The 23234-nt window shown below is 36.5% G+C and overlaps 1 protein-coding gene across 1 annotated transcript in view; it reads left to right on the top strand.

Moving 5' to 3' along the window:
• Positions 1-781: 781 nt before the first annotated feature.
• The window catches only part of LOC127215314 (centrosomal protein of 290 kDa-like), a 73627-nt gene continuing 51174 nt past the window's right edge, over positions 782-23234 (top strand). Inside the window, 23 exon segments of the mRNA XM_051175685.1 lie at positions 782-902; positions 1032-1109; positions 1911-1980; positions 2643-2689; positions 4344-4487; positions 7551-7604; positions 8452-8604; positions 9387-9534; positions 9537-9568; positions 10424-10513; positions 12645-12767; positions 13863-13986; positions 15856-16028; positions 18058-18220; positions 20053-20160; positions 20232-20291; positions 20294-20311; positions 20891-21003; positions 21187-21420; positions 21422-21928; positions 22079-22171; positions 22408-22492; positions 22977-23119. Coding sequence (XP_051031642.1) covers positions 801-902; positions 1032-1109; positions 1911-1980; positions 2643-2689; positions 4344-4487; positions 7551-7604; positions 8452-8604; positions 9387-9534; positions 9537-9568; positions 10424-10513; positions 12645-12767; positions 13863-13986; positions 15856-16028; positions 18058-18220; positions 20053-20160; positions 20232-20291; positions 20294-20311; positions 20891-21003; positions 21187-21420; positions 21422-21928; positions 22079-22171; positions 22408-22492; positions 22977-23119 — 2862 coding nt within the window. The 5' untranslated portion in view covers positions 782-800.

The following is a 23234-nucleotide window of genomic DNA, read 5'->3' as shown; positions in this document are numbered from 1 at the left end:
GGGGCAGCGGCGTCGCCCTAGCAGCGGCCGCCGCTTCGGCGTGGGGCCCGGGAGGCAGAAGCGGGTGGCGGGGAGCGGGAGAGCGCGAGGACATCTCTGGGAAGGGGCGTCCCAGCGACGGCCCGAGCCGGGGCGGTGCTGCCCGCTGACGAGCGGCTGCCGCGGGTGTCAAGGCTCGGGTTAGGTCGGGTTAGGTGGGTGCACTCCCGGCGAGCCTGGAGCCGGCCAGCCTGGAGCAGCTTAGTGGCTTCCATTCCACAGCACAGGTGCCTAATCCCGTGTGTGTGTGTGTGTGTGCGTGTGTGTGTGCGTGTGCGTGTGTGTGTAGTTTGCTGTGTGCGTGCGTGTGTGTGCAGTCTGCTGTGTGTGTGCGTGTGTGTGTGCGTGTGTGTGTGTAGTTTGCTGTGGCGTGCGTGTGTGTGCAGTCTGCCGTGTGTGTGCGTGGGTGTACAGTCAGCTGTGAGTGCGCGTGTGTGTGCAGTCTGCTGTGTGTGTGTGTGTGTGTGTGTGTGTGTGTGGACTCGGGATCTTGGGACTTCGTTTTAGCATAGAAGTAATAATGCAGTGTGTACATTATCGGATAATCTGCTGCCGGGTGGATTAAGTCTCAACGAGGCTTCATTGCCCGAGCAGCTGTTTTGCTGTCCAGGAGCACATAGCTCTTTGCCAGCACAGAGAGTTAGAATGATAATGTAAACACTGTAATGCCATTTTCCTTGAAAATGCTAAAAAAAATAAAATAAAATCCATCTGTCTCGTTATATTATTATAGGAGCTGAAAACCAGTGAAAGAATTCAAGATGCCACCTAGCATAAACTGGAAAGAATTAATCAAAATTGATCCAGATGACCTACCACGCCAAGAAGAGCTGGCAGATAATTTATTGGTTTCCTTATCCAAGGTGCTTTAATAAGTAATTTGTAGCACAGACACAATATAACAAAGTGAAATTGCTTCCCTAATGTCACAAGTGGAAGAGTGCTTGTATTTAAGCACAGGGTGTGAACTAGTCCATTTTGTGTCTCCTTAGGTAGAAGTCAATGAACTAAAAGATGAACATCAGGAAAATGTGATACATCTGTTCAGAATTACTCAGTCACTAATGAAGGTTTGTAGTGCAGGAGATATTTAGCAGTACAGGAAATGTAAGAATGTATCCCTGTGTAAACTAACCTTTATGGAAATGTTTGGCATGCCGGTATCACCCCTTAAAAATGTGTTAAGTGTAGATTTAAAAGCTGGGGTTGTAGTATGCATAGCAAATATAGTTCCTATTCTAAAAGTTCTTAAAGAGTGTATGGGGGGAAGGGTGCCTTTTTAAAACATAACATAGATGTAACCCGACATTCAAGCAAAAAAATGCACATAGAAGCTAATGGTGAAATGGAAAGAGGATTCTAGAGTCTTCATAAATGAATACTGAGGAAGGATATGTACTTTTTACATTAGGATGAATTCATGTAGCAAATATTTTGCATGCTGTAGATATTCCAATATTGGGTTAGTAGATATACTACTATCTGGGGCTTTGAGGCTGAATTTTTGGTTATTAGCAGTTTAGGATCAAATAAAGGTTTTTGAATCATAATTGAAGTTCCAATTATAACAAGGACTTAATAAATAAAATTATGTACCAGAAAAATAACAATTGTAATGGGAAAACAATAATGAAAAATATTTAAAATATTGGATATAAAATTTAAAGGAAAAAATCAGGGGATGATTTTCAAAGTCTTGTTATTCCAGAATTTATAGGTTAAGCATTCAGCAAATATTTACTGAGTGTCTCTGCGTGCGAACTGTTGCACACACGAGAGACTGAAATAGCAAATGAAGTAGAATTTGCATTTTCACTGTTTGTATTATAAGGTAAGCAACACAGATTTTTCTCACTCATCTTCATATTTAGATGAAAGCCCAGGAAGTAGAGCTGGCGTTGGAAGAAGTAGAAAAGGCTGGAGAAGAACAAGCAAAATTTGGTATGTGTCCTAGAAAAAAAAAAAAAAACTGTCCTGATTCTATTATTTATTAATTGGTACAAAATTAATTTCATATGCTATGAAATACATATTCAATTCAGATTTAAAGATGCTGCATCCTCGCACAGTTTCAGGGGCTGACCTGACTGATGTGACAAGAGGGTGAGGAAAAACAGCACAAAGACAAGTTGGGTTGGGGTGGACGAGACTCTCCGATGGAGAATCTGCAGCACCCAGAGGCTGTGTCTTTGTTATATACACTTGAAGAGAGGCAGGGTTGTTGCGTGTAGCCACACGTGAAGTCAGATAAAAAGGGAGGCAGGGTTCTGGTACACAGTTGAACAAGGAGGCAGATTGAGCTAATCTCCATAGGAGTAGACTCTGCTGGGGAGTCATGAGTGTCGGGAAGAAAGCTATGGTGGACGTTTTCTGCGCACTCTCAACAACCACACTCAGGCGTGGGAAGGCTCTGTCATCTCCCATAGTTCTGAGGCTTGGGAGTTCCTGCCCACTGACTCAAGACTTCCACTCACTCAGGTCAAGACATTTCTAGAATGCCTGTTTCCTGGATTTGATATATTGTACTATTTTATTGATGTTCACTTAGAATCTGATTACTGGAAATTTAACCAATTGAAACATTTTTTTTTTTTTTTAAATAGAAAATCAATTAAAGACCAAAGTAATGAAACTGGAAAATGAACTGGAGGTATGTCCTTCTGTATTTCCTTGCGTGTGACTGTTATTACTTGCATCATCTTATATTATTTTCAGATGTTTCTATTACAGGATTGGAAAAGACAGGGAAAATTTTGTGCTCGAGAGTTTGCCCATTGTACACCATGTGTTTTTATAAAAAATGACCAATGAGGTTATTATGCCCACCGCCCAGCTCCCAAGCAAATCACAATTTAGTAATGAATGCCAGGCCTTCACTTGGCTTGTTTCTAGCCGGCTTTTCCTAACTTATTCCATCTAGCTTTTCCGCTGGGCTGTTATCTTTAGTTTTTCTGTGTATCTTACTTCCCTTCCCTAACTAACCCATGGCTGGCTGGGTGGCTGACGCCTGAAGGTCTCCTCTTCTTGTTCTCTCCTTCCTTCTCCTTCATCTCCCCTTTCTTGTTTCTATTTATCCTCTCCACCTGCCAGCCCCGCCTAGCCTTGCTCCTGCCTGGCAGTTGACCGTTCAGCTCTTTATTAGGACCACCGGGTGTTTTAGAGGGAAAGAATCACAGCATCACAGAGTTAAACATGTGCAGCATAAACAGAAGTCACACGCCTGAAAATAATATTCTACCACACACAGAGTCTATCTTGGTTTTCTTATGATGTACTAACTAGTCACAGTTCTTTACATTTGAATGTGTTAAAGTTCAGTTCTTTAGTTGCACTTGGCACAATCCAATTGTACTCTTAGGTTCTGAACTAGGCAGGGATGGACACTACAGAGAGTATTTCTGCTATGCTACAAAGTACCATCGGTTCTAAGTAGTTTGTGGTACCAGGGCAAGGGAAAATAAGAGCACCAAGGTGGTTTCTAAGACTCAGGTGCAGTCTTAATAATTCACAGCCCTTAGTCTCTAAGCCTTTAGTCTGTACCTCTGCCTGCATGACTGTAACAGAGCCTGCAGCCAGTTTTTCATGATTCTTTTGGTGGCTTAGGAAAGCGCAAGGATGTTTGACTTATAATTTTAAAGCCCAAATAAATTCAGGTTTGTTTGTTTTGTATTATATTTTTTATTATGTAAAACTTTCAAATTTAAATGTATTTTTATTTTATTCTTCCCCTCCCCCAAGGCCTTCCAAATCATTTTTACCTTGTAAAAAAGGAGGTTTCTCTTCCACCTTCCAGTTTCCAAGTAAACATTCAGAGGCTTAATATTAGCTATAATTTGTTTGGCCAATCAATGGCTCGGGCATATTACTGAGTAACTCGCACAATTAAATTAACCCATTTTTACTAATCTATGTATCACCACATGGCCATGGGTTACCTGTAATGTTCTGGCATCGAACTCCTTCAGTGGCTACCTGCTCTCTCCCCGACTCTGCCTTCTCTCCATATCTTGTTTTGGCTTCCCGCCTGGCTCTATTCTGCCTGGCCATCGACCAAAACAGCTGTATTCATTAAATGATAAAAGCAACACATACAGAAGGACATCCCACTTCACCACCGCCTCCACCCACCCAACTTTAAGTTCTTTCTAAATGGTGTTTACATGTTTATGATTTTAAATACCCTGACATTGAAGCTCAATAAAAATTTAAAGTCTAGTTCTTGTTTGTTGATTCATTTGAACCTTCATCTAAAAAAAGGAATTGCTTATGTTTGGAAGAATTAATCCTTGGCTTATGACTTTCAGATGGCTCAACAGTCTGCAGGCGGCCGTGATACTCGGTTTTTACGTGATGAGATTCGCCAGCTTGAAAAGCAATTGGAACAAAAAGATAGAGAATTAGAGGATATGGAAAAAGAGTTGGATAAAGAAAAGAAAGTTAATGAGCAAGTAAGACATATTTATCTCAGTGAATCGTAATTGCTTAAGATAATCCTACATGGCTAATCTTTTTATAACTACCTTTGATATCGATTCTTGATTTTATGTTATAGTTGAGAAATAATGTACACTTAGCTAATTGTTGTAGCAGTGTTCATTTTGTCATCACATTTTAAAAATATAATGGAATGGTTCAACTTGGAAAGTAATTCTTTAATTTTGTGGCATGATTTTCTGAGGATATTAGAATAATAACAAAGTTACCTTTGGTCTTGAACTTTGGTGTGCAGCAGTGTATTTCATGTTCTTAAATAAGCAAGTGGTTTTTCTTACTGTCAGTTTCTTTGATGAGCTTTATACAAATTAATGAATTTGATGTGGTAAAATTGGAAACCATGAATGCATGGTCTCTATACTTCTTCAGCTGCTAGGGTATAAATTCCTTTTTTCACCTTTAACCTATGGTAATTACAGTACAACCAAAATTTGCTGTATAGTATGAATTTCTGATTCTAAGATACTCACAATTTATAATAGGAATAACGTAGGAAATTATCATACTTTATGGGTGCATCAGGATGGAAGATTATTTTGAGATATGCTGTGGAGGGCTATTTAAACCATTCTGGGTGTTCAGCATTTGATACATAAACTGAGTCTGGAAGTAGAGCTGAGTATGGCAACAGAAACTAAAATGAATATAGTGTCAGAGAAGAGAGCACTCTGGATAGAAGGCACATCATTTCCTAAGACCAGAAGTAAGAAATATTCAAGAACTGCAATTGCTCATTCGACTGAAATGTACAATAAGATGAGTCTTTGTCATTTGTCAGGTACTTTGTATGTATTGACTCATCATTTCTTATTTGATACTTATCGTATGTGAGATAGGAATCATTTCTGATACATGAAGAAATGAAGGGATACAGAAAGAATAAACAAGTGCCCATGCTCGAGCTATTGAATGATGAGTGAGGATTTGAGTGCCAGTCCCAGTTGAGAATGTGTTGATGACCATCCTCCCATGCCACAGTCTCAGCTCTAATACCTCTGGGAAAGGCCAGGTCCCACGCTCTTCTAAAATGTTAGAAGAGAATGTTTGAACACAGGGTAGGTCAGACCAATGCTTGTGAAGCTTACTCTGCTCTATGGAGAGTGGATTGAAGACGACATTTGTATTAATTCTGACGGGTTCTAATGGTGGCCTCATTGAGGGAATAACTGATGGGATTAAGAGGCAAAGGGTTACTTAAGAGAAAGAGATGTAATTGGATGTGGAGAATGATCAGTGATAGAGAGGAATGGATAGTCTGCCTATTTATTTTTGTTGTTGTTTTGTTTTATTTATTTATTTATTTTTGGTATGGGCATGGATAAATATCATGGTACTGTTTGCGATACAAAGTAGTTTAGGGTCTGAGACTATTATTTCTGTTTTATACACTTGAATTTAAGGTTCTTGCAGACATAGTCAAAGAAGAAATATTTGAATCTCATATTCAAAGTAGACACTGAACAGATGTGAGAATGTATTGGGTTTTAGTACAGATATTAGTGAAGCCAGAACAGTGATTGTAAGATGTATCTCTGGCAAATATTTAATAAAATGATGAAGTAGGTACTCCGAAACTCTGAAAAAAAAGCCTTCAAAAGTGTGGAGTTTGAGAAGCCAAAGGAAAACAATAGAGTAACACTGAATGTTGAGCATTAAATTCCTAACTTTCTAATTCAGATTAGAAAATTAGTCTAGATAGTATTATTAGTCATCATTTAATTGGCATCAAACTTTTAAAATTTGCATCATGCCTTGCATGTTACTATAAGCTTTCTTTAAATATTTTATTTTGGAAAATATATTTTCATAAAAGTTGTTAGAAAAACAATAAATATTTATATTTTCATGTATATGCATGAGTTCAGATTTCTGTCATATCTTTGTATACATCTTCATCTCTCACGCACTCATTTTTCTTTTATTGAGCTATTTGAAACTTAATTTTAGACCTAAAATTTAAGTGTAGACCTCTACACTTAAATATGTGTCCAAAGTGAGTATTGTCTTACACAACCCAATATATAGTCTTGATGCTGAGGAAATGTAATACTGATTCAGTAGTCTTACCTAATCCATAATTAGAGTCCCTGCTAACCGAATGGAATATTTTGTTTCCTACCTGCTGCCCCCTAGCGTCATCATGTGCCTCCTTATGGTTTTCTTTTGCCTCTGGATAGTATTTTAATGGGCAAACTGGTTGCATGCTATTGTGAATGGATCTTTTTGCTTGAGGAAGGCAGAAAACAGAAAAGTAAAAGGCCATCAAAAGAATATTTTATGGAGACTAGGTATTAGAAAGCCATCATATTGGATATATATATATATATATATATATATATATATATATATATTTATATTTTCTGTCCAGAATAAAAAAGAAACTGCCACAAATAAACAGTCTTGGGTGAAGAAAAGATTTGACATTTTCTGCTGTTCTGTTCACTGAATATGGTGTTAAGGACTTCACGTACATCATATTTCTCGTGTCAACAGAGGGATGAAATGAATTTAAGAGATAGCAAATGGCCTGTCAAACTTAAGTAGGATTGATAATCAAAGGCTGTAAACCCAGACCAGTATGATTTCAGATTGCTTCCATTAACAAGTATTCTGCACTGTCATTTTCTAGGTATTTGAGAGTTTCTAAAGAGCAAAGAGTGTTTTTTCTTTGGCATAAAGAAAAAGGAGAATGATCTTAAACATGTAAAAAGAATGGGCTGTATAACTTTAAGATGTTTCTCTTTTTTAGTCTTTCATTTGGTTTTGGTACTTACAGTTTTTATTGCTATCATAATTAATCTTTAAAATTGAGCCATTCTGTGTACCTTTTAAAATCCTTAGTTTAAAATTCTGTCTTATTTGTGTCCTAGTGTGATACGAAGTCCATAGTAGTCCTTAGTAGTTCAATGTTCTCTTCTTTATTAGAAAGGGTTTAGAATTTAAATCAGCAAGCAATTATGGGATGCAGATTGAATTAGTTTGGAGTTTTATCTTATTTTTCTTTTTTACTGTTTTAGTTGGCTCTTCGAAATGAGGAGGCAGAAAACGAAAACAGCAAACTAAGAAGAGAGGTTAGTAGAAAATTTCAGTCTATGTGGTGGGTCAAAAAAGACTTAGACCTGTTTAAAATGTTCACTTAAAATTTGTGTTTTAACCTGAATGTAATCTGTGTAACCGATAATGATACTAGCTGATTTTTAGGATGCCTTTGTCTCAGGGAAGTACAAGGTCAACCAAAATAGGAGGCCGTTAGGTAGTTTATCCCCTTTCTTGGGTCTCTGTGGGTCCGTCTTGTTTTCTGGTACATAGCATGCTTCCTAATCAACTAATTGAACATTTGACTCAATTTCTCTTCTTATGACTCTTTGCCTAGCACTCTCATAATTTTGTTTTTCATGAAATCTTGTAAGTAGTATTGTTATTTTTGTATATGTGCTAAATAATTTTCTGTCTTGTAACAAATATTTTAATTAAAGTGTGACCACATCATTTTACGCATCTCTTCTTCCTCCAACCCCCATCTACCATGCCCTCTTCTTTTAATTGCTTTATCTAAAATTTCCTTTTAACCTAGTCCAAATGTTCTTTCTTTTGACTCATACTTAATATTTTAATTTCTTTGGCTATTTAAAATAATTTATTCTATTGTCCAAAAAGCCCTTTATTCCTGTTTTCATTTTAATTATGTGTTGCCTTTCTCATTTCTGATTCTCCTCTTCCTGTCCTCCTACTGAAGAACAAACGTCTAAAGAAAAAGGTGAGGCTGCAGGGTAGTGACACCTTGGGAACTTAGAGATGTGCTCCGGGGAGCATTAGTTAAAAGAGATTTTTGTCATTGCCAGTAGTATTGTCCTGTGGTTTTCTTTTGCCTCTGGATCGTATTTTAATGGGCAATCGCTGTGTTTGCTCTAACGTCAGAACGAACAGCTTCGTCAGGACATTGTTGACTACCAGAAGCAAATAGACTCACAAAAAGAATCACTTCTGTCAAGGAGAGGAGAAGACAGCGACTACCGATCACAGTTGTCTAAAAAGAACTATGAACTTGTTCAATATCTGGATGAAATTCAGGTAAAATGAGTCAGTCAGTTCAGAGCAATGGTTTTACAAACTTGAGTGTCAGGGTGGTGAAAATCTAGTACCTACTTCTCTTGGTGACTTTTGATAGAGTGCTTCCTGCTGAAATGCTTTGGTGTGTGTGTGCACAGTGCTGTCTGTCCGTCCGTCTGTGTGTGAGTGGGTGCCTTCACATTGTGGAGCTCAGGGGATAGCCTCGGCTATCTGTTCTAGCATCCGCCCCGTTTGGGTAGGGTCTCTTTGTTCACTACCCAGTATTCCAGGCTGTCTCCGTCAGCAAATTCAGGACTCAGTTGTTTTCCCCCTCCCACCTCACAGTAGGAACTCTGGGAATAAAAACAAATAGTATTGCATTTCGCTTTATGTGCATTCCAGTGACTCAAGCTGAGTTTCGCATGTTTACACGCAAGTCTTTTACCCCGGCGCATCTCTGCCTATACTATGTACTTTTAAAGCAGGAGGTAAATTGTGTCTCTGAATTTGCAGTTACTTATTTACTCCTTACATTAGTCTGTATTAGACACCAAGAACAATCCTCTAGACATTTAATCTGACTTAATTGGCTGGTGCCACAGTAATCCCAATAGTCTATGAAGAAACATTTTTTTTTTTTTTTTTTTTTTCTCTAGAGGGCCCTATGGCTCTATTTAATTTATCTTACAATCAATTTCAGTTTCTTATAAAACTGTTTTAAAGTAATAGTATAGTTAACATTTTTAGACTTTCAGTTTCTTGTAAAAACTCTTTTAAAGTAATAGTATATTTAACATTTTTAGACCTTAACAGAAGCTAATGAGAAAATTGAAGTTCAGAACCAAGAAATGAGAAAAAATCTAGAAGAGTCTGTACAGGAAATGGAGAAGATGACTGATGAATATAACAGGATGAAGGCTGTTGTGCATCAGACAGATACTGTTATGGACCAGATAAAAAAGAGAATGAGCATTATCGACTTCAAGTAAGAGTTCCTGTTTGAACCCAGGCTTATTCGCATATGCGTCATATGGAGTCATTGCTGATTATTTGAAACTAGAAATACTTTAATTTTCTAACGTGGGTTTTGTTTTGTTTTGTTTTGTTTTAAATATAGTAACATGTTGTCATCCTGATAATTTTGTCCCAAAGGGTTCTATAGTCCTCTTATGCCCTGTAATTCTTGACATTTAAGGAATGTAGACGATGCCTGCATGAGCTAGAAATAATTGTGGGGAATGAAGACTAGCTGCTAAAGACTTAAAAATCCAGTAGCTGTAACATTTAATTTTATGTCTTAAAACCAGTGAAAATACATTAAAGATCAATACATTGTTTATTATTTATATGGGATAAACTTATTTAAAAAGTTAAAGAATGTTTAAAAAATATGATTCTCTAGTATTGAAATAAGTACTCAACAGTATGCTGAGTATAATTTATCCGAAATGCTGGGATCAGAAATTTTCCTGATTGTGAATTTATGTACATGAGCTATCTTAAGGTTTAAACACTAAATTCATGTGTGCTTCATATGTATACCATGAATACAGCGTTCATATACTTTTCTTCTGACTAAAACGGAGCACATGAAATGTGATATGTATTTTCCAGTTGTACCATAAAGAGTATCCAATTTGGGGGGCATTTCAGATGTGAGTTTTTTCCAGTATTCTACAGCCATTAAATGTCACCTTTAACTATAGGACTATGCCACTAATAAACAGCATGTGAAATATAAGGCATCTGCACGCACATGCTTGCGCATTATAAGTATGCAAGTATGATAACATTGAATTGCACTGATTTGCACATTTCTTGACCTGACCACTACTCTTAGGTACGAGAGCTCACAGATCTTCTGAAAGCAAAAGATGAAGAGGATGACCCAGTCATGATGGCTGTCAGTGCAAAAGTGGAAGAATGGAAGGTGCTTCTCGATCGATAACAACTTTTCCTCGTTTTACTTGAAATCTGATTTTTAAGGACTCAGACCAGAGAATGGCATTTATGTTGCTTTTTAAAAAGCTTATTCTGTGTTCTGGCTAGAAAAGCTTCTATATGAAGTGCTTGGACTCATTTATGTATCAGATAAGTGCTTTAAGGGCAAGATTAATCAGGAAGGGGAATAGGGAAAGGATTTATCAGAATCATTCAGGAAGCCTTTTCAGAGTACCCCCTTGTGTGCCTGATTTCTACTTTCCAGTCACACCTAATCCCAGAGCTCTACCCCTATCAAGAAGCTAGGACTATGATGCTTGCTATTTGTGAGCAATCTGAGATGACTGAATTTGTAACTCTTATTGTAAAAGCTGCCACACTTCCATTGCCTCTGTTTCCAGCCATGCTTACATAAACAGTATTGGCAATTAGGAATTGTTGGTTATCTGGGTAGCTGAGATAATCTATAGTCTAATAAACAAATGCAGTTGCAGTGGGGGTGAAGTTGAATGAATTGCAGAGCGCTCAGTTAATTTGGGAAGCACTAGAAAGTAAATGTCTTAGCTATTCAGTTCTGTTGTAACCCCTCAGCTGCCCTTTGAACACGAACACAGCAACGGCCCGATGATCCTTAAGTGAATAAGCATGGCTGTTTTCCAGAGTTTTTCAACTGTTGAATCTAATTTTCCAACCTTTGGAAAGAAACAGTTGTTTGAATCACATTTAGTCATTTAATTTTTGTGTATGTAATGAATTAGTCCCCTAGTATGACATCTAGGAGGCTTCCAGTTCTTCTTTTGAAAGTATTGTTTTAATGAGAGGTAGGTAGGTAGGTAGGTAGGTAGATAGATAGATAGATAGATAGATAGATAGATAGATAGATAGATAAAAGCAGTTGCTGTAAATGTGATTGTTACTTAAATTGCAACCATGTCTACTTATCTCTGGCTCTCATGATTTTTGATGTGAAGTACTTGTTTTTTAATATTATATAATTAAATTTAGCATATGTTAATGCTTTTTGACCACTCATTATAATTAAATACTCTTAATATTGCTGGGCCAGAGGGTATATGTCTAACTCAGAAGGTTGAGGGTTCTGGATTGAAGACTGGCCTGGACTCCTGAATAATGAGACTTTACCACCATATAAATAGATAAATGAATGAATGTTTATATTGGCTAATATGCTTTACAAAAGGAAAAAAAATTCTCCTCTTATTCCTAGTATCTTCTGGTCTTATACTTTATAAAGCATGTATATTTATTTTTTTAAAGTGTAATGGTGCCCCTGAATGACTTCTATTGAAGTAATATTTCTTGAATAGTTCATAAATCACATACTGAAATATCATCCTCTGTTTATTACATAAAAAGTTGTGTTGAATTTGAGTATTTTGTACCCCCTTTTACTCATTTGAGCCATTTTCTAGCCCCATACACTTTTCTTCTACATACACTTTTAATTGTTGCATGTCTGAAAACTTGTTCTTATTTTGGTTTTGATTTTTAGACTCTTATGAATAATTTTTTGATTTTCATGAACATCTTTATGATGATTTTGTTCCCTGTAACTAAGAACACAAAATACTCTTCTATCCATTCAAGGTATTTTGTCCTTTCTTTTCTGTGACATTTTAATGTTTACTTAATGTACAAAACATTTTGCGGTTATATAACTTTTCTTTTAGAAGTGAGGTCTGAGACCCAGAGAGTTTTCTTTAAGGGTTGAATTGCAAGTTTCAAACTGTATGTATAGTAGTTGTAGTTACTGACATTGTTCTTATTAAATGAATTTTACCCTGGGTTGGGGAGATGACAAAATTAATACAGTTTCTGCTGTGGTGGTCTCAGAACAGAAGTTTGGATCCCTGGTCCCTTGTGGGAACACGCTGGGGAGGCAGAGACAGGCAGATTCATCTGCCAGTGAGTTTCGTTAACCTGCAAGGTCTGAGCTTAGTGGAAGACTCCTTTTCAAGAGAGTGGTACCCCATGTCAACCCCTGATCAGACAGACAGACACATTATACGCCACACCTGAAAAAATTTTAAAAAGAATTTCATTTTTTGTATTGTTTTAAATGTACTAAATGTACTTAAGTTTTCTTGTTTTGTTTATAGTTAATTTTGTCTTCTAAAGATGATGAAATCATTGAATATCAGCAAATGTTACATGATCTGAGAGAGAAACTTAAAAATGTGCAACTTGATGCTGATAAAAGTAACATTATGGCTCTGAAACAGGTAAAACCATCTCAGATTCTCAGTATCAGCAAGTTATGTTAATGTCGAACCTATCCTGTCTGTTGATCACTGTGCCTAATTGGTGGCTTCCATTACTGTGTGTGTGAACAAACTGAAATTTCTCGTACAATCCTGAATAGGGGGTGGTGAAGCTAGAATTAAGTTTAGAGTGAGAGCTATACTTCAGAATAGAATTATTTTGCTTTCTTATATTACTGTATATTATCAGTCAGGAATTACTTACTAAGAATCTACTAAAAACCTACAGATTTTAAAATACCTTACCATGTTCTTACTAGCATTTATTATCATATATTTCATGTCTGTACCGAGTAAAGTAAGTGTGGTTATATTGTTAGTGTGCTACCCAAAGGTTTTGTTTTTAGCAAAACAAACTCATTCAGAAAAACAACCAAAACAAGAAACAACAAAAACAAACAAACAAAATATATCCTTTCCCTCCTCTTATGCATGTTCTTTCCAGTTAAAGTCTAAAGGCAGACTAGAATTTAAGATGTATTTGATGACTGAGGATAATGATGAGGAAGTTGTTTCTAAATGGAGTGCAAAAGGCATGAAAGCTAAATTGGATGAAAATCACAGAGTACACAAACATATGAAGTGGTAAAGATAAGTAAGAGTCAATGGATGATGAGGAAAATATGTAAGAAGTTATAAAAGTCACAAATATTAGGGAGTTCTGAAATACATTTTTCCTTCCTTATAGCATGACAACAGTTGGGTAGAATTATACGTTGGGTGGAATAGATAAGAAACATACTTTTCTGGGCCTGGTGCTACTTACCAAGGTGGCACAGAGGGTAAAGACAGTTGGTGTATTGCCTGACAACCTCAGTTTAGTTCCTGGCATGGATGTCAAGAGAAAAAAGAGAAATGACTCTTAAAAGTTGTCACCTGACCTCCACACTCCTGCCTACGTCCTTACACACGCAAAATAAATAAATGTAATTAAAAAAAATAATTGTTTAAATGAAACATAGTTTGGCCACAAGCAAATATATTTTCTCATTTCTTGAAAAAAAATGTGTGTTCATAACAATGAAGGTTTATTTGATACTTCAAAATATTTCCTAGGGCATCCAGGAACGAGATAGTCAAATTAAGATGCTTACTGAACAAGTAGAACAGTACACGAAAGAAATGGAAAAAAACACTTTTATTATTGAAGATTTGAAAAATGAGCTCAAGAAAGACAAAGGTAATTTAATATTTTATACGTATATGACTTTCATATGTCATTGTATCTCAAAAGTCTGCTTTTATCAAAATAGAATTGTGTTATTCCACTAAAGGATTTTAAAAATAAAATTATGAATATTATGAAAAATATTAATTATAGCACATATTCCTAGTGTTTAAACTCAAAATTCATGCTTTTCTCCCATCTTTCTCGTGAGGAAAATTATTTAGCCATTAAAATTAGATTGCATAAGAAGTTAAAATGGTAATGTAAATTGTCTTTATTTTATATCTTTTATAATTAATGAAGATGCTTTGGTGGATGTGTTACCTGTAGTCAGTTATTTTCAGAAGTAATTTTGTATGTTGACAGTTGAAATAATTCTACAGAAAATCTCTCATCTCATTCTTTGACTGTTATACTGTTTTGCCTATCACATCAAATTATATGAATTTAAACCCTTGAAATAGCAGTATTTCTATAAAACTACATCTTGTAAATATACTGAAGTATGGTACTTCCAATGGATTCACAGTTCATTCACAGGCATACTTATAATTGCTGAAGGTAAAAACAGGGATGATGTATACATTGTAATTAAGGCAGTGAAGCAAAAGTCTCTCTGGACATGATAGAAAAAAGTCTTAAAGGCGGTGAAGGAGTAAGCAGACTGTGTGACTGAAACACTAAGAAACAACGAGTCAATGGTTTGTAAATGTTGGTAGTTGAGAGTGAACAATGAAAAATAGCAGAAAAATAAAAAGTCAAAGATGATCCTAAAGGCCCTGTTATTAAATCTTTAGTTTATTGTAAAGGCTTTGATTTTTATTTTTGGTAAAAGTGATGGGAATGATTTAACCTCACCTAGACTGTGTCTGCAGTAGACTGTAGCTATTGTAAGGCAGGGCACAGGGAGAGGGAAAGGTGTGACCAGGGGATAACATCATAGACTGAGAGGGGCAGGTTTAGAGATGATGAGGTACTGATTTGAGCATGTTAAATTTGAGGTGTTTATTAGGCATCCAGCTGAAGGTGTTAAGTAGATATTTGTATATGGCTTCTAAAGTTCTTAAGCACAGTTTAGGCTGAAGATAAAAGTTTGGCATCCATCTCCATAAAGACTCAGTTTGAAGTTAAGAGAGTAGGTCATTAGGGCAAGAAGTATAGGTTATGGAAAAAAAAAAAATCTCAAAATGAATCTCTGGGAACACTTCTAATTTGGAGGCTAATGAGATGAAATGAAATAACCAACAAAGACTAAAAAAGCAGTGTGTAGAGAGATGGAACACCATAAGATCCCTTCAAGATAAGCACTGAAAAGGATCATGCTTGAATACAAGAAAAACAGAAAAGAAGAGAAAAAAATGTAGGAAATCTTTTCAGGCTATGTATTTATTTATTTGGTAAAAGGATAAGAAAGAAGGTATAGCCTGAGGAGAAAGGAACATTGAAAAAGTTTTTAAGTTTAGAAGAAATAACTAATTTTGTAGATTAATGGAAAGACTTTATTGATGAAGAGGAAGAGAAAGAGGAATTCTAGAGCTTGAGGTTGGCCATTTGTCCAGCTCACAAACCTATTCTGCTGTTAACGGTGGTCAAAAGAATCTTGATTACCATTTAACATCTTTTGTCATAGTAATACAATTTTTACAACCGTTCTTATAATCCACATCGTTCTACTTCGAGCAATTGTGCTCAATTCTACTTTTTACTTGGTCTCATTAATAAAATCCAAACAGTACCTGGGTCCTTGGTTATACAAATATAAATTGGAACATGTAAGAAGCTTTTGTGCTGTACAGCTTCTGCCCCTGTTTGGGAACACCTGATTCGTAGGAAGGAATCCTCAGCTGAGTTCATTTCATGATTTCTGTTTTCGCATGGTAGGTTCTACAGACTTTCATCACCAGACTCATTATATGAAAATTCACTCCAAAGTACAACTTTTAGAAGAGAAAACAAAAGAGGCCGAGAGGACAGCTGAACTGGCCGAGGCCGATGCCAGGGAGAAGGATAAAGAGCTGGTAGAGGCCCTGAAGAGATTAAAAGATTATGAGTCTGTAAGTACTTTTATCTTGTCAGCCCAAGAGCTTGAGATTGCTCTCCACACCAAGGCTGCTCTGTGGCTTGTATTGTGTTCCAAATGGAAAGCATGCTACATCTCCATTGGTTTTAAACTTCAAACTTTAGGACATTTGCTTTATGTCGAGAGAATTGTTTCCAAACATTTTCTTTTTTAAAGTGTATTTTTATTATTCTTTTCTTTTATGTTTGAGATTATAGTTAGATCATTTCTCCTCATTCCTCCCCTCCAAAACCCCTCCACATATCCCTCCTTATTCTCACTGCTTCTTCTTTCATTAATTGTTGTTACACATGCACACACACACACACACACACACACACATGCACATGCACACACACCTGTGTACATATACATAAATATATATGAATGTATAAATTCCTAAATATAACTTGATCAGCCTGTATAATTAATGGTATGTGTGTATTTGGTATTAGATAACCAAGTGTTGTGCTTTTCGCTGGAGAAGACTATTTTTCCTGCTCAGCACTTGTTTAATTGCTGGTAGTTCTTTGTGTAGGGTTGAGGCCTGGTGGACCTCCCTCATCTACTCTGGCATATCTCTTGTCTGTTTGGGCAGGTATGTTGATGAGACTTCATGGCTCAGCTTCTAACATTTATTAGGGTATACTATCTCATAGCAATCCTTAAAATCATGATTATGTCACTCTTAATATTATGCCCTCTTTTCTGCAATGAGCCCTGAGCCTGACTGGCCTTCCCTCCTCTGCATTTTGATTGGCTGTGGTTTTCGGTAATGGTCTCCTTCTGCAAAGAGATTGTTGTTTTGTAAAGTGGTGGTTCTGGGTTCTCCACAGAACACATGATGTTATTAGCACTGAGTAGTTCCCGTTAGGGTTACTGTGCCTTGCTGGTCGTTGTGGCTCATAAGCAGCAGAGCTGGGTAGGTCTGTTAGTTGCTTCCCACTTTTCAAGCTCGCATGGTGCCCTTTGGTATCGTGAAAGCTAGTCCTTAGGGAAGAGGCTAAAAAAATGAGTTCCAGGTAGGGGTCTCTAGCCTGTTCCTGAAATGCATGGTGTCTTCAGTAATTGGGACATAACTTCTACCTCTGGGGGACAACCAAGGGCAATAGCAACAGGCTGTACATTTTGAGAGTCTCTTAGACAACCTTGACCAACAACTCAAAAGAAGGTATCTATCTCCTGTCTGTTGTCAGGGTTTTTGTTAGGTCATCTTTGGCTCTTCGAGAGAGTGCTATCAGCACTGATGAGAAAAACTCATTTAAACATATATGTATATTTATATACAGAATTACATTTGTTGTAGAGTTGTCTGTTTTTGTTTTTAGATAAACAGTTGATAGTATGATTCCGTGTGTGTGTGTGTGTGTGTGTGTGTGTGTGTGTGTGTGTGTGTGTGTGTGTGTTTCCAGACATCCTTATTGGTATTTTGCCCTCCCTCATCCTCCTGTATTTACCTTCCTTCCAGATTTTTTGATGAAGTGCTGTGTTTAGATAAGCAGCTCTGGTGAGGTAGCAGGATTAGATCCCTTGTTACCTGTGTCCCTTGTCCATCTTGGAGGCATGGCACTGACTAGCTTGATGAACTTGGAATGGGATGGCTTTGGTGGCTTCTGTATCAACTGAATACTTGCACTGTTCATGTTTTTAAACTTGATTTGTTATATAATTAATTATATACTCTGATTGGCATGCCTAATTTTATCTTTATGTTATTATCTGTACCTTTATATGTATTTCTATTACTCAGGGTTTCATATGTAATATTCTGAGGCAAATTGCCTAAGTGTGAGATGTTCATATTCTGCCCTCACTACCAGATTTGGTTTATAGAAGCATGGTAAAAGACCTCATTAATGTGTACTATTTTTACTTTCATGTATCAATTATAAAATATCTGCTATATAAAATACAGGTATAGGTAAGTTTACCTATCCACTTAATAGAAAAAGTAAATTCATACATTTGATTTATTTGCTCAAATAAATTAATGCTATTTTTAAGTTAGATGGGGTATTTTTCAGGGTGTGTATGGCTTAGAAGATGCCGTTATTGAAATAAAGAATTGTAAAGCCCAAATTAAAATAAGAGACGGAGAGATTGAAGTATTGACCAAAGAAATCAATAAACTTGAGATGAAGATCAATGATGTTCTTGATGAAAATGAAGCCCTTAGAGAGCGTGCTGGTAAGCTAATTTGTAAGACATTCCTTTCTCCTATACCCTACTTTTCACCTATTCCTTGTTTATCTTTGCCTTCTTGACATTTTTGTAGGAGAAATGGCCCTGTTCACCAAACCAAAGCCCTCACATTCCACACATGTTCCCCCCCTCCCCCCCGCCCCTGTGCTTTGCCTCTAGCCTTTACTTTAGGTTTGTTTGCTTATTTCTCAGTAGTTGAAGGGATATTTACCCAAATAAATATTTCTGTAGAAACACTTAAACAAAAGTGGATTTGGAGGTAGCCTCACTGTGTTGGGATGGTTGACAAGGGACAAGGCTTTCGTTGGTCTGGTATGTCTTCAGTAATAACTGCTTATGGAAAGGGTTAGCGCATATATTACACTGCATACAAGAAGTCAACTGTGGCTTTGCAAATAAGAAACATCTGTGTGAAATGTTAGCTTACGAACTGATTTTATTTCAGATGAGGCCATTTAAAAGTACTTTGTAAATCTTTTAAGGATGCAGAAATAGAATTTAAATTGCTTATATTTTACTTGAGTATTTTAAAAGTCCCATTTAGTCTGTGATGTAATTTTCAAGTAGAACTTGGGAATTTATATACTTTTTAAAATAAGTGGTGAATTAGTTAGTATTGCTGATTTATATTGTAAGTTATAAATAAAGTGCACAATCTAAGTTGCTTTTTTAAAATTAATAAATATGATTTAAGTATGATTTCATTATACTTGCTGAACATCAATTGGTGCTTTCTTAGTGTTAAACTGACATTCTACAAAACATTTGTATAGAAGAAAAATTAATACTTTATATGGATTACTTATTTGTCGTGCATATCTAACTAGAATTTAGGACTGTATTAGATATGCAAGTTAGATTTCCAACTAACTTGACCAGTCAGGTCATAGCTAGGAATCTAGAAGGATGTGTGACTAACTTGTGGCCTATCTAGAGCACTGTCACAGAAGCCATGTTGTCTGTCTTTAGGACTTTAGCTTTTTCTTTTCTCCCAAAGACAGGGTTTCTCTGTGTAACCCTGGCTGTCCTGGAACTTGTGCTGCAGACCAGGCTAGCCTTGAACTCACAGATCTACCTGCTTCTGCCATCTTAGTACTGGATTTAAAGGTGTGTGCCCGCATTGCCCAGCCAGGGGTTTAGCAAGTCTGGTTTACAGTTATTTCATACTGTCACTGGATGTTAGGGGCACATGTCTTTAATCCCAGTTCTTGGGAGGCAGAGGCAGGAGGATCTCCGTGAGTTTGAGGTCAGGCTCGTCTACAGGATGAGTTCCAGGATAGCCATGGCAGTTACACAGAAAAACCCTGCCTTGCAAAAATTTTTTTAAAAAATGGGCGGGGGGAATTATTTTACACTGTCTTGATACCTGATTTTCACGTTAGTAATGGAGGCAAATTAAGAGAGGTTAGCAGAAAAGAATAAACCAATAATGACATCATAAATATTAATAATGACTGCTACCTTCCAAGCACTGCTCTAAGCATTATGTTTAGCCTAATCATATTATACTCTGGGCAGATTAAAATAATAAGTAATGTCATCTCTGTATCTAAGCTATGAATTTAAAGTGGGAATTGAACCAAATTTACCTGTGGACGGGTCCCTTCATTAATGAATTGTAGCACCTTTGCAACCACCCCCATATGTGTTTGTCAGCATTTGCACAACGAGTTAATATTTAACATTCTTTGTGCAAGAAATTTCCCTGTTTCAGATGATGCTGGCTGGCGAATAATCCTAGCTACTTGATGTTCTATGAAGAATTTGTCATTCATTTGCAGGGTTTTAAGTTGTAATTATATTGCTGTCTGTTTCAGGCCTTGAACCAAAGACAATGATTGATTTAAGTGAATTTAGAAGCAGTAAACGCTTAAAACAGCAGCAGTACAGAGCTGAAAACCAGATTCTTCTGAAAGAGGCAAGTGAAGCTCAATTGATGGTTTTCATGTCTGAACCAAGGACAACCACTAATAATTCATACTTTGCAGATCGAAACCCCTGGAGGAAGAACGACTTGATTTGAAAAGAAAAATTCGTCAAATGGCTCAAGAAAGAGGAAAAGAAATGCGGCTTCAGGTATTCCCCATCGTCATCGTGTACCTGTAAAAGCAGCACCATTCAGGACGGACTTACTTGCATCTGGGGTGTTCTTTGTTAAACAGATGATTTTACTCTATTGCGCTCTGTTGCCCTGCATCTGGTCCAAGTAATAGGATAAAATTACTAGGTGTAATTGGTGTGATCTACCCTGAAATAGTTAAATGAAGAAACAACCAAGTTTGGGAATGGTACACCGCACACTTTTGAAAACTTCAGGTCAGGGTACAGTCTGTTGGCTTTTAGACAGCTCCACTTTGTTGTGTTAAGCTTAAAACTAATTTTTATACTACTGCATGTCACTCTTAGAATGGTACTTTGTCTTAAAAGCTGTACATTGGAAGGGTTTATTATTATTATTTACTTAATGTTTTCATTAAACTTAATTTAACATGTATTTGCTTGTTTACCTTACTTTTAGAAACCTTACTTTGTAACAGCCATTGCATTTCATTTTTTTTTAAGACCATATAAACAGTGTTTCTTTGGTGCCTTGGGTTAAAGGAGAGTTATTTTTTGTTCATTTGTTTCTTACTTGTTAATTCCTTCACATTGTAGGATTAACGGTTGAGGACTTGAACCTAACTGAAAACTTTTCTCAGGAAAATAAAATGGGAGAAAGATACCTAAATTTTATGAGCCTCAAAAGTATGAATGAAACACAATCAAAGGTAAACAGTAACGCTTTGACAAAAAGAATAAAGGAAAATGCTAGCAGTACATTTTTTTCCTCACTTAATCTCATTTAGCATCTCTGCTCTTTTAGGTTATTAAATAAATACTAATTCTTGCTTGCTTAAATAACTTGGTGATCTCAAGGTGGATTAATGAGATATTATGTACTTTGAATACAGATTAAGAGTCCAGCTAAAATAGAGCTGCTTCATAGGAAACCATCATTCAGTATTCTGCAATCAGATCAGAATGAGACAGAGGAAAATATGAGTGTACGATCATTATCAAGAACGCTGTCTGGAATTCATCATAGTGTAGAAACTGCAGTGGATCCTGTTTTCTCTCTAACTAGATGGTCCTCATTTATGCAAGTAAAAGATGATGAAACAACTCCAGGAACCATTACAATAAGGGGAGATTTTTAAAGCACCATGTCTACAATCTTTGAAAGATCAAGAATCGTTAGTCAGTACCTTCCGTAAGGGGAGCAATGAAGAAATGAGTGATATGCTATGCTCTCTTTCTGATGAGTGTGTGAAGAAAGTGTCAGGGAGCCATCAAGCTCTAGAGAAAACCAGATTCTTACAGAAAAGCAGTTCATCAGTTCAAGCATCACCAACAGCTTCAGAACTAATGCAGATCTTATCACGTAGGCAAAAGTCTGCAGTATTTTGTCAACAACCGTATGACCACGATATTGATAAAGTAACATCAGCAGATGAACAGGTCCATTCTCAAATAAAGTGTGCTGATAAAAGACAGAGTGAGTCACCCTCACAAACTGAGATGTTGAGAAGTGTGATCGAAGCCAATCTTCCAGATCCTGTGCCTGTAACTGCACAGTCCAAATTATCTCAGATAGATCCCCTTGAAAATCTTACAGAACAGCTACAGAGAGAGATAGTATTCCTTAGATCGCAGGTGAGCTTTCTTCAAACATACTCGTGCAATCTGTCTTATTTTTATGTACTCATTAAAACTTATAACAAATCTGTACTTAAAAAAAAATCTAAAATTGCAATATATTTCAAAAACGTGTTTACTTGCCTAATATATTAAATGTTTCTTTAGCACGAAAACATAGCACAGGATTTATCGATCCAAGAAGAGCAGAGTAGACATGCAGAAATAAAGCTTGACCGTCAGAGAAGCCAGGCAGAACAGGTAGTGTAAAGACAGACCACCGAGTCTGCTGAGCGTCTCTGCCTCCTGCCTGCCGTAGGGAGTAGTAGGCAGATGCTCAGCTGGGTTTTGTTCTCGGGACGTTGTTGTATAACGTCTCTGTCTCTATAACCTCTTTTCTGTTGTGCCAAGCTTGAATGTATAAAGCATTGTTTTAACTTGAAACCTATTTTTTTTACGGTGATATTTTACGAAACATTTTTATTCTCTTTACTCAGAATGAATTTCTTTCAAGAGAACTAATTGAAAAGGAAAGAGATTTAGAAAGAAGCAGGGCAGTGATTGCTAAATTTCAGAGTAAATGTAAGTCACCATCATCTCTTCCTTTTTTATATACCCATTTTCCCTAACTAAAATTTAAACCTATAGGATTATAGTACATTAGTTATTTTTCATCTTTATAGTCAGTAGCTCAGTCCCCGATATATATTTGTGGTTTACATTGCTATTTTTATTGTTACAGAACATTAAGTCCAGTTTTTCATGAAAATTCATCACATATTTCATATGCTTAAGTGAAAATAAAGTTATAAAAATTTAAAGATTTTAGTATGACAGAGCTATGCCGTGTGTGTGTGTGTGTGTGTGTGTGTGTGTGTGTGTGTGTGTGCGCGCGCGCGCATGACTAAAACAGGTGTGTTTAATTCAGCTGTTCTTGTTTCATCTATAGTTGAATTTTTTATTTACATTTTTATTCTCCAATTTTTTTCTATGTGAAATATCTGTCACGTATATAGAAAATGTAAGTTGATCTGTTTATTCACTGTGAAACAAACTATAATTACAGTAAAAGAATTAGTTGAAGAAAATAAGCAACTTGAAGAAGGTATGAAGGAAATTTTGCAAGCTATTAAGGACATGCAGACAGATCCTGATGTGAAAGGAAATGAAACATCTCTCATTATCCCGAGTCTTGAAAGACTGGTTAACGTAAGTTACGCTTGTGTGTTAATGTCTGCCTGCAGCCTGCCCTTCCTGCTTTAGGGTTTCTTTTTTTGATGCTTGATAAAATGTTCCGATAAAAAAAAACAACTTAAGAAATAGG

The sequence above is a fragment of the Phodopus roborovskii genome, unplaced genomic scaffold (assembly GCF_943737965.1).
Source record: "Phodopus roborovskii unplaced genomic scaffold, PHOROB, whole genome shotgun sequence".
NCBI lineage: Eukaryota > Metazoa > Chordata > Mammalia > Rodentia > Cricetidae > Phodopus > Phodopus roborovskii.
The sequence above is the reverse complement of the archived record's forward strand: the minus strand, read 5'-3'. Positions and strand labels throughout refer to the sequence as shown.